Source organism: Leucoraja erinacea, chromosome 3 (assembly GCF_028641065.1).
Source record: "Leucoraja erinacea ecotype New England chromosome 3, Leri_hhj_1, whole genome shotgun sequence".
Classification (NCBI taxonomy): domain Eukaryota; kingdom Metazoa; phylum Chordata; class Chondrichthyes; order Rajiformes; family Rajidae; genus Leucoraja; species Leucoraja erinaceus.
In genome coordinates, this window is record NC_073379.1 from 100,265,562 (window position 1) to 100,282,016 (window position 16,455).

Sequence of the window (16,455 nt, forward strand, 5' to 3'; positions counted from 1 at the left end):
CTGGGCTGTGTCCACATGTCGCTGCTACTTTTGGAGCAATGATAAGAGACTTTCAGATAGACACATATATATATGCAGATTCAGATTCAGATTCAATTTTAATTGTCATTGTCAGTGTACAGTACAGAGACAACGAAATGCATTTAGCATCTCCATTGAAGAGCGACATAGCAAACGATTTGAATAAATAATAATAAGTGTCCGGAGGGGGGGTGGGATGGCAGTCACCGAGGTACGTTGTTGAGTAGAGTGACAGCCGCCAGGAAAGAAGCTGTTCCTCGACCTGCTGGTTCGGCAACGGAGAGACCTGTAGCGCCTCCCGGATGGTAGGAGGGTAAACAGTCCATGGTTGGGGTGAGAGCAGTCCTTGGCGATACAGGGATATGGATTATGTGCAGTCAGGTAAGAGTTGGTCCGAGTATTATTTTAAGCAGCGAGGATGCTGTTCCTGTGCAGTATTGTTCTATATGATATGATTTGTCAAGAAATAATCAGTATAATATGCAGAATGTTACATTGTTCAAATCCTGCTAAAATGTCATCATTAATATAATATCCAAAAAAAGGTTATTTAAAAGTGTGCCTCGATGAGTGGGTCATAACTGTCATTAGTTTTTTTTTAAATGCTGTTAATGCTAAGATGTGCTCTAGTCCAAATTATTTAATTTAAAAAAAATCCTGATATAAAGCAATTTAAATTAAAATGCAAATGTGGGATAACATGGAACTATTGTAAGATGATTGAAACTTAGATGCAGTAGGCTGATGGGCCTGTTTCCATGTTGTATCTTTCAATCAATCAATCACTCACAAAAGTTTATAACCCGAGACACAAACCAATTTCCTTTTTCTTTTAGATTCCAGCAAATTATTTATTTTTCACCAAATGCAGTGTTGCTGTATTACATGTTTGCCATTTAGTAATAAGCACACAAGTCCAAAACTAAAAAATATTTATTAATCCGATTCTCAGAGGAAAGATAGATAGTAATTTAAACATTTTGTCAACTTGCATTAGACCATATTCCAGGTAAGTATTGTGTAATCATACAAGCTTAAAAAAAATACAAACCAAACAGTTTAAATAGATATATAATGCTATGGATAATTTGAAACTTAAAGGATATTTGTATTTCCATAATTCACATCTTTATTAAAACTAAAAATATTTTTTGGGCTTCCACTTTTTTTTTTGAAACCATTAAACTCAGATTTACTACAAACATATAAATAACGGAGTATATCACTTTACACCTGAGAGATAAGCACTGTCAATACTAACTATTTTGGAGTGATGCTAATTACTTTTGCATTTGTATAACCTTTTTATAGATTTCTAGTTTTATCTTCAGTATTTTGAAACAGTGCTCATCTATTTAAAAAAAAAAAGAATAGTAATGGTGAATGCACACATTACTTGTGTTATGTTTGTGTACTTTTGTGGATTCAATATTTGTGATCATTTAATCAAGTCCCCTAATTTTTCTCAAATAAATTATTCAAAGCGTGATTCCAGGCATCATTTGCAACTAACCCGACTCGTCAGTTAACGGCCTATTTAGCATTTTTAATTTGCATCATTAGTGAGGTAAATACCTGAGGTTAATATATGCATTATTACAAGAAAAGACTTTTTTTTTGCTTACGTTCTGAGATCAGTTTGAACATCTCTGATAAAATGTTTTAATCTGCATTGCATTTTTGACACAGGATAACCATCTATTAGAATATTGCAAGACATACTGATTTACAGTACATAAATATCTTTTTAAACAAGTCAAATTCTGATTGGTCGTGTACAATTCACAAACATTAATTGTAATTAAAACATCTATCAAATACATATATTGCTGTCAGTGAGATGCAGCGTTAATTCAGTAGAGCAATTCTTATGACATGACAACTTAGGATAGCTCCGGTTATCACAGAATCTTAGAATAAAGAGCTTTGTAAACAGAGCTTTGCAATTTTTCATAATATATAGTCTATAGCTTTTAATAATAAAAAATGTACATTCGGCAGCAACGACTCAAGGCAGGTGATGAAAACTGAAAACCTACAAAAGCTAGGGACATGATTTGTAATGATATATAAATTTAATTCATAATTAATGGTATCCAATAAAATGTATTATTTTGGGGATCACATTCCTTCAATTTTAGTCTGTCAAAATAATATAGTCTTGATAAAGGTAAAGTATTTGAAGATATATGGGTTCATACAGCTGGTATATCTCATGCAATACATGGAGTTCATCACACAGTGCATTTTTCTTTCGTAAAGATTATGCTTCACAGAGCAGTATCTCTCCATTTTGCAGTGGGTGTCACTGTTACAAAGATGGTGAGTGACAGAATGGTGTACAAAGAATTGTCCTATTATGTAAAAACCTAATGGTTGAAAAGAACCCTTTCCCGAAAAGCAAATGGGAAAATAATGCTAAAAATTAATAGCCAAGCTAAACATTGTCTTTAATTGTTGGAAGACATTTTCCCAACCATCCACTCCAACTAAATGGTTAAACCCAGTAACTCAAAGATATTATTTTGCTTATGGAAATGCTCTGTTTTTGTAAAATACATTCACCCATTCCACGTACCTTGTTCTGCAGCTTCCCCACAGATAAAATGAATATTCAATGACTGAACAAACCAGAAAAGTCACCCTGAGCTAACACCAACCCTCCAATAGTGCAAACTGACGTTTAAACGACAATTGACTTCAACCTGCTTTAAACGGCTGCAATTTAGAATCACTTAACACATAGGTTGTTTAATTTACTGAAAACTAAGAAAAAAAAATTTATAGCTGCTTTTCCAGATTTTTCAAATTTTTCTCCATCCATTGAATGTTCAAATGAATCATCTCCAACGCCTCCTGGACTGACCCGAGCTGAGAACTTTTGTCTGTCAGTGAATCAAAAAATGTTTGCACCTGCAATCAAAAATAAACCACGGTTAGTTTATATTAGAAAAAAAAAGGAACAAAATGTATATTTCTTGGTTAGATTGCATGATTTTCATTTGTGGCTATATAAAATATTCGCTTCCTTTTGCATCCGAGTTATTCAGAAAATGTAGAAATTCACTGGACAATCTGCTTAGTTTCACAAAGCATACATAACTTTAGAGATGACAAAACTGAGTCCGAGGTGAAGGTAGATGGGTGGAAATAAATATGGTTTAAAGCTATGCAGACTTCAGCATTTAATTTTTAGTTCACGCTTAAAATCTTTTTTCAAATGTCCTGGATTGACCATAAAGATTGTTTTTAGTTTTAAATATATTCCGTTTGTTTCTGATTCTATGTCACAAAGAAGTTTTTAAAGCCCCGACTGTTTTGCATTGCATAAATTTATATTTTGTTGCAACTAAGCGTAAGCGTGCATAAAAAAAACCTATAACTTAAACATTTAATCTTCTTGGCAAATTTTTCTGACGGCTAAATACTGAATCAAAATAAAAAAATACCATTTTCAAATTTAATAAATGAACTAGTCAGCTTGTTATTAGATTCATTTGTTACTAAATCCACTCAAAGCATGCCAATGAATGCAAAAGAATGTACAAGAATCTAAAAGATTAAATTGGGTATTAATTTTCTCACAATCAAAACGTCACTAACCTCAAGCAGGTGGGTCTTTGTTGAAAATTGTGATGTTGTTTCAGTGATAATGGTTTGAATAGAATATGATCCAAGATGAAACCTAATAACAGAGTTTGAGAGATTAAATATTTTCATGTACTGAACTTTACATGGTTTCCAATTAGAATAAAGTAATTTGAAATGGTATTTAAATGGATTTGTATCAACATCTTTAACATTAAATAAAATTCTAAAGTACCTACCAGAATTACAAGTAAATCAATAACTGTTGAAAGAGCGGCAAAAAGCTAAAGGGGTTGAGAAACGTTTTAAGTGGTGAGACAGCTAAACGTGCAGGTATGTAGGTTCATTGGCTTCGGTAAATTGCCCTTAGTGTGTATCATGCAAAACTGGGATAACATAGAACCAGCATGTGGGTGCTCATTTGTCAGTGCACGCTCGCTGGGCCTATAATCAGTTTCCATGCTGAACCAAGATGGAAAAGTAGGGGCTGAACAGCCAAAAGTGGAGTGAAGGACATACAGATTCAAACCTGATCAGTCAGGGGCGGAGGAATCAGAAGTGAAGCGTGGGGAACAAGTATTAGAATGAAGCGTAATTCTTAATGAGATTAAATACAAGATTGTGTAAATGTTAGATCAGGATTCAATATTTGTCAGTGAGGAAATGGGAGATAGATGAGCAGGATATGGTGAAGGATGGAATATGAGCAGTAAATAAGCAATGTCGATAGACAGAAAAGGACAAGAGGTTTCTCCAAAAGGTGCATCAGGACATGTCAAAAGAAAATAATAACACTTCAAGATTGGAAATGATCCTGAGGACACACCTGATGATAAACCTGAAACATTAAATCTGTTGTGTAGGAAGGAACTGCAGATGCTGGTTTAAACTGCATAGACACAAAATCCTGGAGTAACTCAGCAGGACAGGCAGCATATCTGGAAAGAAGGAATGGGTGATGTTTCAGGCCGAGACTCTGTTTCTATTTACGGAGATGTGGCCGAATCTGCTGTGTTTCAAAAATTTTCTATTTTAATTTCAGATTTCCAGCATCTGCAATTTAAAATTATTCATTTACTGAGGGGGGGGGGGGAATTAGTTCTTGCGTGAATGCTCATTACTCCTCTTAATGCGTTTAGTTTAAAAAAAAGTGGGAAATGAACAAAACTGAGGAATAACATCACCAGAATGCCATTAAACCACAATGTTCTGTTAATGCAAGCTTTGAGATATTCTATTCACCTGGCTTCATATTTTGGTTCTGATCAGTGAAAAGTACCTAATTCTTTCTTCCAATTTTAATTTGTGGAGGGAGGGGGCAGATTTGATTTTGTTTTGGCTGTTTATTTCTTTCTAGTCATTTTAAGTCTATTTGGCATTTACCTGCAGAGCCTATGCACATGTTGGTGATGCTATCATTTGTTTTGCAGAGATAAATGTTAAAATGTGTTAAAATAACTAACACATCAGTTTGTTACTCGATTATACAGCAGTGATAGAAACATTGAAAATAGGTGCAGATGGAGGCCATTCGGCCCTTCGGGCCAGCACCGCCATTCATTGTGATCACAGCAGATCGTCCCCTATCAATAACCCGTGCCTGCCTTCTCCCCATATCCCTTGATTCCACTAGCCCCGAGAGCTCTATCTAACTCTCTCTTAAATCCATCCAGTGATTTGGCCTCCACTGCCCTCTGTGGTAGGGAATTCCATAAATTCACAACTCTCTGGGTGAAAACGTTTTTTTTCACCTCAGTCTTAAATGGCCTCCCCTTTATTCTAAGACTGTGGCTCCTGGTTCTGTATTCGCCCAACATTGGGAACACTTTTCCTGCATCTAGCTTGTCCAGTCCTTTTATAATTTTATATGTTTCTATAAGATCCCCCCTCATTCTTCTAAACTCCAGTGAATACAAGCCTAGTCTTTTCAATCTTTCCTCATATGACAGTCCCGCCATCCCAGGGATTAATCTCGTGAATCTACGCTGCACTGCCTCAATCACAAGGATGTCCTTCCTCAAATTAGGAGACCAAAACTGTACATAATACTCCAGATGTGGTCTCACCAGAGCCCTAGACAACTGCAGAACCTCCTCTTTACTCCTATACTGAAATCCTCTTGTTATGAAGGCCAACATTCCATTAGCTTTCTTCACTGCCTGCTGTACCTGCACGCCAACTTTCAGTGACCGGTGTCGCTGTACCTCCCTCTTACCTAACCTAACCCCATTGAGATAATAATCTGCCCCCTTGTTTTTTCTAACAAAGTGGATAACCTCACATTTATCTATATTATATGCATCTTTCATGCATCTGCCCACTCACTCAACCCGTCCAGGTCACCCTGCAACCTCCTAACATCCTCTTCACAGTTCACACTTCCACCTAGTGCCATCCGCAAAATTGCTAGTGTTGCTCCTAATTCCCTCTTCCAAATCATTAATATATATGGTAAACAGTTGCGGCCCCAACACTGAGCCTTGAGGCACTCCACTCGCCACTGCCTGCCATTCTGTAAAGGACAGTGATGTGACTGACAGTGTGAGCGAAGTAACATAAATAACTTTGGTAATCATTAGACTTGTCCACGTCGTACACCAACACTACAAGGGGGAAATCTTTTAAGACCGAGATGAGAAAAACATTTTTCACACAGAGAGTGGTGAATCTCTGGAATTCTCTGCCACAGAAGGTAGATGAGGCCAGTTCATCGGCTATATTTAAGAGGGAGTTAGATGTGGCCCTTGTGGCTAAAGGGATCAGGGGGTATGGAGAGAAGGCAGGTACAGGATACCGAGTTGGATGATCAGCCCTGATCATATTGAATGGCGGTACAGGCTCGAAGGGCAGAATGGCCTACTCCTGCACCTATTTTCTATGTTTCTATGTTTCTATCCTACACACTTGGGACAGTTTACAAATTTACCAAAGCCAATTAAACTACAACCCTGTACATCTTTGGAGTGTGTGGGAGGATACAGGAGCACCCGGACAAAACCCAAATAGTTACAGGGAGAACGTACAACTCCCTACAGACAGCACCTGCAGTCAGGTTCAAACTCGCTTCATTGGTGCTTTAAGGCAGCAGCTCTACCACTACACTACTGAAGAAGGGTTTCGGCCCGAAACGTCGCCTATTTTCTTCGCTCCATAGATGCTGCTGCGCCCGCTGAGTTTCTCCAGCATTTTTGTGTACCTTCTACCACCACATCGCTGGGTAAAGCTGATTTAAAGTGCAATGTCAATGAGCAGACAAGGAGCCTAATCTTCTACATTGTCCACCAAACTCAGAAACGTTCCTTGGCATTAATGCATGCCATGACCTGGGTCTGGTTTATTTTGGGCGTGCTGTCCACAAACTCTGTTTGACAGAGGAACCAACACAACAGATGCTATCCAACTATAAAGACTTATTTGACGACAAACTTGGCAAATTGCCTACGGTATACAAGATCACTGTTGATCATACTGTCACCCCAGCAGTTCGTGCACCTCACCGCGTCCCCCATGGAATGCGGGGGGAAATACACACCAAACGCAAGCGTCTGATCTCCATCGGAGTCATTGCCGAGGTCAGTGAACCCTCGGACTGGGTCTGCACCATGGTCGTCATTACAAAAAAATATATAAGAATTACGCATCTGCATCAACCCTAAAGATTCAAACACAGCAATCAAACGCCAACACTATCCAATGAGAACCACTGAGGATGTAGCAGCACAGATTGGTAATGCAACGGTATTCTCTGTCCTCGATGCCAAAAGCTCTTTCTGGCAAATCCCGTTGGACCGAGCATCGTCTGCCCCAACAACTTTTGCCACCCCATTTGGCCGCTACAGGTTTTTAAGAATGCCCTTTGGTATCAACTCTGCTAGTGAAGTCTTTCAGCGCGCAATGGAACAACTATTCACAGAATATCCACGTGCCATCATTGTTGACGACATCCTAGTATACGGTCGCAATGTGACCGAGCATGATGCCAACTTGAAAAAGATATTGAACCGTACCAAAGACATTAATCTGAAACTCAACCCTCTAAATGCAAGTTCAGAGTCTCCGAAGTTACTTATGTCAGTCACGTGTTCACCAGCAACGGATTAAAACATGATCCATTAAAGACTGCAGCCATCAACGAGCTGCCGGTCCCAACCAACGTCACCAGCTTACAACGATTCGTCAGCATGGTCAACTACTTGGGCGAGTTTATTCCCAACCTCAGTGAACTTTCTGCTCCTCTATGACAACTGACCCACAAGGACACTGCATGGTCTTGGTACTCACCAAAGAGCTTTTGAGACTTCAAAACTACAGCTAGCCAGTGCGCCTACACAGGCATACTTCATTCTCAACCGGCCAGTCGCTATCCCTACTAGCATGCCTACAAACATCCTTCGATGGTGACGTGATGCCCATCTCTTACACATCACGCACCCCGACTGAAACTGAACAATGCTACGCACAGATAGAGAAGGAACTACTCGCCGTGGTTTTTGCCTGTTCAAAATTTAAAGACTTCATCTTTGGCAAATCCTTCACAGTCGAAACTGACCACCAGCCACTAGTCACCATCCTGAGCAAGCCTTTCCATGCTGCCCCAGCTCGACCTCAGCGAATGATGATGCAGTTGCAACGGTTTGACTTCCGCATTGTTTACAAAAAAGGTAAAGACATGCACATCGCAGACACGCTATCAGGAGCCCCGCGCACCACCAGCAAACGACAACCGTTTGACGAATTATCTGTCCTGAAGGTCACGTTCGTGCCCACTGATCACCTGCCGAACACACAGCTGCAGACAAAACCTCACAGCTGCTGACATCCGTCATAAGAGGCGGGTGGCCAAACAAGCAGTCAAACACCCCGTTTGAAATACGACCCTACTTCCTGGTCCGTGACGATCTGGTGTTACAGGACGGAATAATTGTCAAGGGTCACAAGGCGGTCATTCCCCCAAACTTGCGAAACGAGTACTATGAGGAAATCCATGGAGGCCACCCTGGCACGGACGCCACTCTAAAACGAGCAAAGGATTTGATCTACTGGCCCGGGGTCACCAAGTACATACGTGAGAAAACAGAATTGTGCGCGATCTGTAACAGTCAAGCACCCCATCAGCAGGAGAAGCCCCTCCTATCCCAGCCAGCTCCCTCTCTACATGGTCATCACTGGCTGCCGATATATTCCAATGGCACGGGAAACACTGCCTTGTTTTAGTGGCCATACTCCAACTGGTTTGAAATTGACTTTCTGCCAACAATCACCTCTGAAACAGTGATCCACAAGCCGAGAATTCACCATAGGGCACACGTTCACCTTCAGACTGACAACGGAACTCAATTTACCAGCCAAAAGTTTAAAGACTTTGTAAATCGGTGGAACTTCCAACACGTCACCAGCAGCCCGGAATACCCACAGTCCAATGGACTTACCGAACCTGCTGTTCGGAATGCAAAACAGCTCATGGAGCACTCCTATCTAGCCAAATCTGACGTCTACCTGGACCTGCTAAACCTGCGAAACATTGCAGGAGACAACATTCTCGGCTCTCCAGCCCAGTGGCTGATGTCACTCTGGACATGTCCTCCACTGCCTGTCTCCCAGCAACAGTTACGACCAAACGTCTTTCCCCCCCTCCCGTAATACAGACGCGTGTACAATTCAATCGAGACACACAGAAATGCTTTTATGACAAGAGCAGCAAACAACTGAAACAACTTGTATAAGGCCAAGTGGTACGACTGCAAACAGATAAAGGACATACCAAACTGGGACACATGGCCCCTCTAAGGAACCACGTTCCTACCTGGTCGAAGTCAATGGTGTCCTCTATAGACGCAACCGTCAACATCTCCTTCCTGTGAAGAAACAGCGTCCAGCATCCCAGGGTCCTGATGCCCCACTGCGCTCAAGTTTAAACCAACGCCTGTTGCAGCCGCTCCCACACCTGCCGTTAACGAACCCGCCCACTCCCCGCGTCATTCTGTTCCTGCGCCCCGTTGTATCCGGCACCCCGGAATCCCCACGACGGTCCACCCCAGGTTCCTCTCTGGTCTCCCCCCACAGACCCATGGATTTACCTATCCCAGCCTTCAACTTTTCGGAGGAAAGTGTTAATGAGGCAGCCCCAGACCGTACGATGACCGGGCGGGTTAGCAGGCCACCTATTAGATATGGCCATTTTGTTTAACCCCATTATTATTTACTCAGTTTATAGTTTGAAATGCCTTAGTTGCTTTTTCATTTATACAAGAAGAGATGTAGATTGGTTATTGCATGTTAGCTTTATAACTCAGCCTAATTATATGATTTATAGCGTAAGAACTTGCCTGCTGTCTGGCAGTAGCTGCAGTAGCTAGGTATGTTACAAAACTTACCTTCAGCGGCGCTGCAGATCTGTCGCTGCCCGTGTGCGTGACTTTGGAGCCTGTGAGAGGGGGGCGGGTTTAAAATGCGATTTTTCTACAGCCTATTCAAATCGACCTCTGTCAGGCTGTTTAGTTACTAAAGAAAAATCGCTTAGACTGCCGTTTTATTAAGTTTATTAAAATTAGCGCTGGATCAGTTAATCGTTGGGAGTAAAATTAAAATCATCTTCAAATGCCGTCAACGCCGACAACGGGACGGATCTCACGTAGGGGACAAGGCAAGGTATTTTTTCATATAAACAGCTTGGTTTGAATTAAATTGCATTTTCTACAGTCTAACATTACAAAAAAAAACCAAGACCCACACTTAACACAAACATCCATCCCCAACCTCCTCACTGTGATGGAAGGCAAAAGTCTTATCTCTTCCCTTTGTTCTTCTTCCACGGTCCCGCAGTCCAACTGCAACATCGAGGCGAACTGGGGCTCTCGATGTTATAGCCCCCGGCGGGTGATGTTTGGCCCCGCTCCGTGCCCTTTAAATCCCGCGATTCCAGCGGGAGAAGTTGCCATTGCGGGAGCTCCGAAAAGCGGTCTCTCACCAGGGCCCTGCGAGCTCCCGACGTTCCCGTTCACCGGGCCTGCGGGCCGGAGCCTCCGAAGCTCCGAAGTCGGGTCGCAGCCACACGCCACCACAGCTCTCCCCGTTCCAAAGACAGCCAGCTCCGTGATTGGAGGTCCGCAGGCTCCGTGAATCGAGCCCTCAGGTTGGTTCCGGTTGGAGGTCGCCGCCGGCTCCACGATGTTAGGCCCAATGACATCTGAGACCCAACAGGGGAAAAGTCGAGTCCCCGTACAGGGAAGAGACTAACGGTTTCACACCCCCCCCCCCCCCCCCACATATACACAGCTAAAAAATAATAAAAACTAGAATCAACACATACATTTAACGAGACAAAAATAAAAAAAGACGGACTGTAATCGAGCCACTGTTGATAGGCGCCACCACACACCATGCAGTCCACTTAACGGCTAGAGGGAGTAATCTCTTGAACGATATAAAAATCTACCGCTACATTAAGTCGAAGGGTTCCTCCAACCAGCGGGTTGAATACCAGTCCCAGAGAGTGGGACAGAAGATTTGTCTATGATCTCGGAGAGGTTTTGGCCAGAAATCCGGTTCCAGCCGAGGAACTGAGGAAAATAGATCTTGGCCAGAGAAGTCCTCGAGGTCTATCGACAGCGACGAGTCTGATCTGAAGACACATCACAGAAATTGAGAGTAGAAATCAACCGTATTTCTTTCAATTTTGAAGCTGCGGGATTTAATTTTAAACGGCTTCTGTAAAAAGAGCCAGAAAATGTTTTTTTCCCAATCTGTCTGGCGAAAGGAGACCGACCTTGGAAATAGTTTTGAAGTCTTGATAACACACATTCCTTTCAAACTATCGTCATCTTTAACACCATGGATGTTAGAGAGATGTTGTCTACAATATCAGTTTGTTATTGTTCCAGGAAAGTATGTTTACATAAAGTTTGAGCAGAATTCAGAGAAGACTCTGTTCGTTTAATTTAAAGACTTGAGGAAACACGAGGTGGCGATGAAAGACCAATTAGACAACTTAAACTCACTGAGAAAGGCCAAGATCTAGCTCTGAAGGGAGCCGAGAAGGAGGGAAAATCGATATGGGAACGTTAACGAAATCAATTGATAGCTACAGAAAACTCCTGTATCGAGAAGAAACCGATAATTCACAAGCTGCCTATTTGAAAGAAACAGAGAAGGAAAAATACAAATTATGAAAACAGGTTACCAGATTAATTGAGAAACAGAGGAAATTAATGGAACCAGAACAGAACGTGTTCAAGGCGAAATCTAATATGAGCTGTAAAGGAGTCCAGTCTGACATACTGTAACTTTACTGAGTCTTTAATAAAGGCACATGTCAAACACGTCCCAGTACTGACTGCATCTAGTCTTCAGGCGTACTGGAACCAAGCGAGGAGCAAGGGGAAGATATCACAGTTATACTGAGATGACTGGGCGTGGTTAGTGGTATTGAGGTAGCTACATTATAGGTTGCATGCATAAACCATCTACATGAGCCAACTATTGAACCTCTGCCAGGAGGTTGGCAAGAAACAAGATGTGCTGCTGTGTTTACAGCCGTCTCGGGAAGAACGCATAAGACACACCCAATGGGTGGAAGACAAGGTGAAGATATTCAATGGTTTCATGGATAAGGCAGAGGAGGGGTTATCTGAAATTATGCAACAACGTACGAGCTTAGTAGCTGGAAGTACGATGCAACAAGGTGCCGAATGGAAGATGAGATTGCATCTGGGGATAGTATCTTTAATATATCTCCACGAGGTTCAAGGCATAAATCAGGTATTCAGCCAGTTTGGTATCAAGGGCTTCTGCTCGATTGGGAGTTGAAGCTGACCTAGCCACTCTCTCAATAGAAGCGGAGGCCTTGAGGAAGATACATGATATTGAGCGACAAGAAGAGATTAGATGACGGAACGATCAGAGGAAAGAAGAGATGATACGAGAAGAAGAAGAGATGAGAAGAAGAGATGAGGCGACAAAAGGAACAACTGAAACTAGACACAAAGATGACAGTGACCAAATCAAAGAAGGAGATACTGGAAGTGAGAGTTCAAGATGCAGCTCTAGATCATCAAAGACGATGAGCTCTGGGCCAAGAGAAAAAACTGCTCCAAGTGAGTCAGCAGTTGGATCAATTCCACAATTGAGGTCCATCGCATTTCATGGCTTTGTAAACCCATTGGAACAGAATAAGATGGGTAAATCTTCATCTCAGCAAATGGGTGTTTATGTACGACTCCAGTTTGTCCCATGGTATTGTTATCCATCTTACACTCTGCTCGCCCACCAACATGCTTCATTCACACGAATACATGACGCACATAATCCTCGCGTGTTGTGAACTTAATGCTGCCTGCCCGCTGAGTTAAAGAGTTCCCACGGTAGACTCACGATACACTAAGGTAAACGCACGGGCCACTATGTTATTACGACGAGTTAAAATGTTTCAATTCTTAACCACAAGAGTAAATTTGGCTCGTGGAAAACTTTAAACATGTTTGAATTTTTTCCAAGAGTTGACAAGTTTCACGGGTATCTGCCGTTAGCGCCACAAGTCTAAGTTGCGTCCACGAGTTCCGACGTTACAGCTACGTTAATCGTACGTTATTACCACGAGTTTTAACTCGGGGTACCTCGTGTGCCACCTCTCACCGTGAGACAGGGGTTTAAGTTTGGCGAGAACACAAAATTTCATGAAGTACGAATCTCTTTGAAGAATAATTTCTACAAGGATGATTGCTTAAGATCCATGTCTACTGAGCAGGAAGCAATTCTACCGGTAGAACATCTGACTTCGATTTGCAATAAGGGAGGATTCACTCTTCTTTGAATTGAACTCTGTCTTTAATTCTGTACTATCTGTCTGTACTAGACTTGTCTCTACTATTTATTTCATTCCCCTTACATGTTTTTCCTCTACCTGCTAAATTTTTGTAAGGTGTCCTTGAGACTCTTGAAAGGCGCCCATAAATAAAATTTATTATTATTATTATTATTATTACTTTCCAAGTGGATCAGCGACAATTGTGAAAGCATTCCACTAGACGATAGAGCCAAATAAACCAGAGAGTTGGATTTGGACAGAGCCAATCTGCCAATGGAAAGTACATTGGGAGTTACTAATGTTGTACAACTGAAATATATTAACACAAAAGAAAATCCTGTGGATGAAGTTTCCAGAGAACTGATAGCGAACCGCTTCTTAAGCGATAAGAGATGGATCAATTAACTAAAATCTCTCTGTCAGCCAGACAGCGAATGGCCAAAGCTTGAGCTGGGATTTGAGATCTCTGTTAATAATCCGGAAATTAAATCAAACCTAACGGTGAACTTTATTGGTAAAAATCCCGTTATTCTTGTGAAGGATTTTCACACTTCAACATTACTGTTACAACACATCCATGAGTTGAGCGGACATGGAGGATGACCTTTCATGCTATCAAAGCTTTGGACTGTTATGTTTTGGACTATATATTGGGTTTCATGCCTGATTTTAAGGGTTTGCTGCGCACGGTATGACTTTAAACTAAAACCAGTGTTTTAATAAGATTAATAATCAAGTTATGCTTGCTTCTAGAAGGCTAAAGTGAAGATGGAAGAGTCGATGAAGAATTCAGATTGCGGATATATAGTGCATGCTATTTTTTCCTTGTTAGTATAGTGGTTAGTATCCCCGCCTGTCACGCGGGAGAACGGGGTTCAATTTCCCGACTTTCTGCTTTTGATATATGTTAAGCCTTCGTGGCTACTTTTTTGATATTTATTAATAATTGTCTCGTTATATACACGGAACAATTAGGGGCCGGTATGTAGTGGCCATTTGGCTTGTTTTGCGTGTCATTGATGATGGCATGTGTCTTTAAATTTTAGACTGCCCGTTATATTGTGGGTGGGATTTATGACGTATTTGAGGGCGTGTTTGGAGCTAAGTCTCTGGTGCAGAAGCTTAGTTTTTAGTTTAGTTTCGGACCAGCATGGAGAAGGTTTACCCTTTGACCATGCGAAGTGTAACTGTGGCAAGAGGAGTTTTCTAACGTTTAAAGCGATATGCTGGAGTTCAATGAAGATTATAGTGTGTACGAGTCGGAAGAAGTTTGGATGTACCTTATTGTTTTTCATCAACAATAAATAATTTATCAATCAAAAGACTGTGTTTGGAAGATTTGTCTGTGAAGAAGCTCTGAAGGTCTCGGACAGTGAGCTCGCATGCGTACGGAGACATTCCCCTTAACCACGCAGTCCACTTAGCGGCAAGAGGGAGTAATCTCTTGAACCATAAAAAAACTTCTCCGCTACACTGGTCACAACATCTTTTACAAGACCACACACTCCCATTGTCATCTAAGCTAATACATCCTTTCATCCTACCTCCCATTTCCCCAGTTTTTTTGTTTCATCACATTTGTCCCATTGATAAGGCAGTGCCTCTGAAATGTCTCCCCTCCTGCCTGAAACGTTCAATCCTCTCTGCTGCAGTGAATGGAACATTTCTCATGTTCGTTCCCACTCTTTCATGGACAGACTTCCCCTACTACTTGTGTTTAAGAAGGAACTGCAGATGCTGGAGAATCGAAGGTACACAAAAAAAAGCTGAGTTTCCCTTACTACTTTTCTTTCAACCCACCCAGCCTTCGAATTGAACGCATTAACAGTGGTGGTAGGAATATGCATGTCTCCTTAGAATTCATTCAGTAACCATGTTAAACAACCTTCACAATTAAGTAAGGAATTAATAACGGAGGATTAAAAACAATGCCATGGCATAAAGGGAAAGTTGCACAAGTTAGAATATTAAAATGGCAACACATTGTACACAGAAATGTAATTATATTTTTAATTCATTAGAATACAGAATATAAAAACTAATTTATAAAATTTCAGTGCTAAAATAAGCAAAAGTAATAGAAATATTTTCACAAATGGTTCATTTGACAGTCATGAATTAGATTTGCTGTCAATTTTATTATGAGCCAAAATATATATATTAATCTGTAACAAAATAGAATATCAGCATTAAGAACCTACTTTTTAATCAGATCATCCCAATTTTCTTTAACAAAATCCCAAGCAAATAGATATCCAATTCGGCTCTTGCTGGAAGTAGCAAGAATAAAGGGCAGTTCCTGTGTCCTTATTTTGTTATGATTCAAGCCGCTGTACATCAACCTAAGAAATCAAGCAAAGATAATCCGTTCAATATCTGCAAAGAAATACTTACAAAATAATCAATTCTTAAAATTAGTGAGGATTCGTCCAGGGATACATAGGCTGTTAAAACCATTAAAACCATTAAGAATTATATGTAAAGTTCTGGATCTAATTTGTTGGGTTATGTAATAACGTAATTAGGAATAATATAATCCATCATGCATTTGGCGATAAGATACAGTCATTTAACAGGTACAAATATTTTGTAAGAGTTGAAACATATTATAGACGGTGAGCATTTCTAAAGAAACAGAATAGAAAAATGGAAATGAATGCACCATTACCACTTTGATTATGAACACAGTCTTATTTCAATAAACTATTAGGCAGCATGGAAGTTAATGTTCTACAAACCAGATTAGATGCTGAACATTGTTGGTTTTTGCCATGGCTGAAAGCATTTTGTTTTTGTCCGATTCTGATTGCAATTGAATGTACATCTGGCGTATGAATGTCCAGCCCTCAACAGTACGTGCTCCAACAGTGAGGATTGTGGCAGTTAGATCAGACGGTAACCTGTGATAAAAAAAAGCTAAACTGAGACAGATACTTTAGAAAGGACTTTGGAGAAAGAACATGCAAGGGATATCTGCACTGGAAAGGTAAGTGAAATATAGAGATATTTTAGAAAGAAATGAGGCACAAATATTTTGCACTAAT

General features: G+C 40.8%; 1 protein-coding gene across 1 annotated transcript in view; it reads right to left on the minus strand.

The window, feature by feature from the left end:
• Positions 1–1,671: 1,671 nt before the first annotated feature.
• Positions 1,672–16,455, minus strand: part of lnpep (leucyl/cystinyl aminopeptidase) — a 107,751-nt gene continuing 92,967 nt past the window's right edge. The window contains exons 15-18 of the mRNA XM_055633288.1: positions 16,150–16,311; positions 15,613–15,753; positions 3,625–3,706; positions 1,672–2,934 (exon numbers count right to left, since the gene is read on the minus strand). Of these exons, the coding sequence (XP_055489263.1) occupies positions 2,803–2,934; positions 3,625–3,706; positions 15,613–15,753; positions 16,150–16,311 (517 nt within the window). The 3' untranslated portion in view covers positions 1,672–2,802. The remainder of the gene's footprint in view (positions 2,935–3,624; positions 3,707–15,612; positions 15,754–16,149; positions 16,312–16,455) is intronic.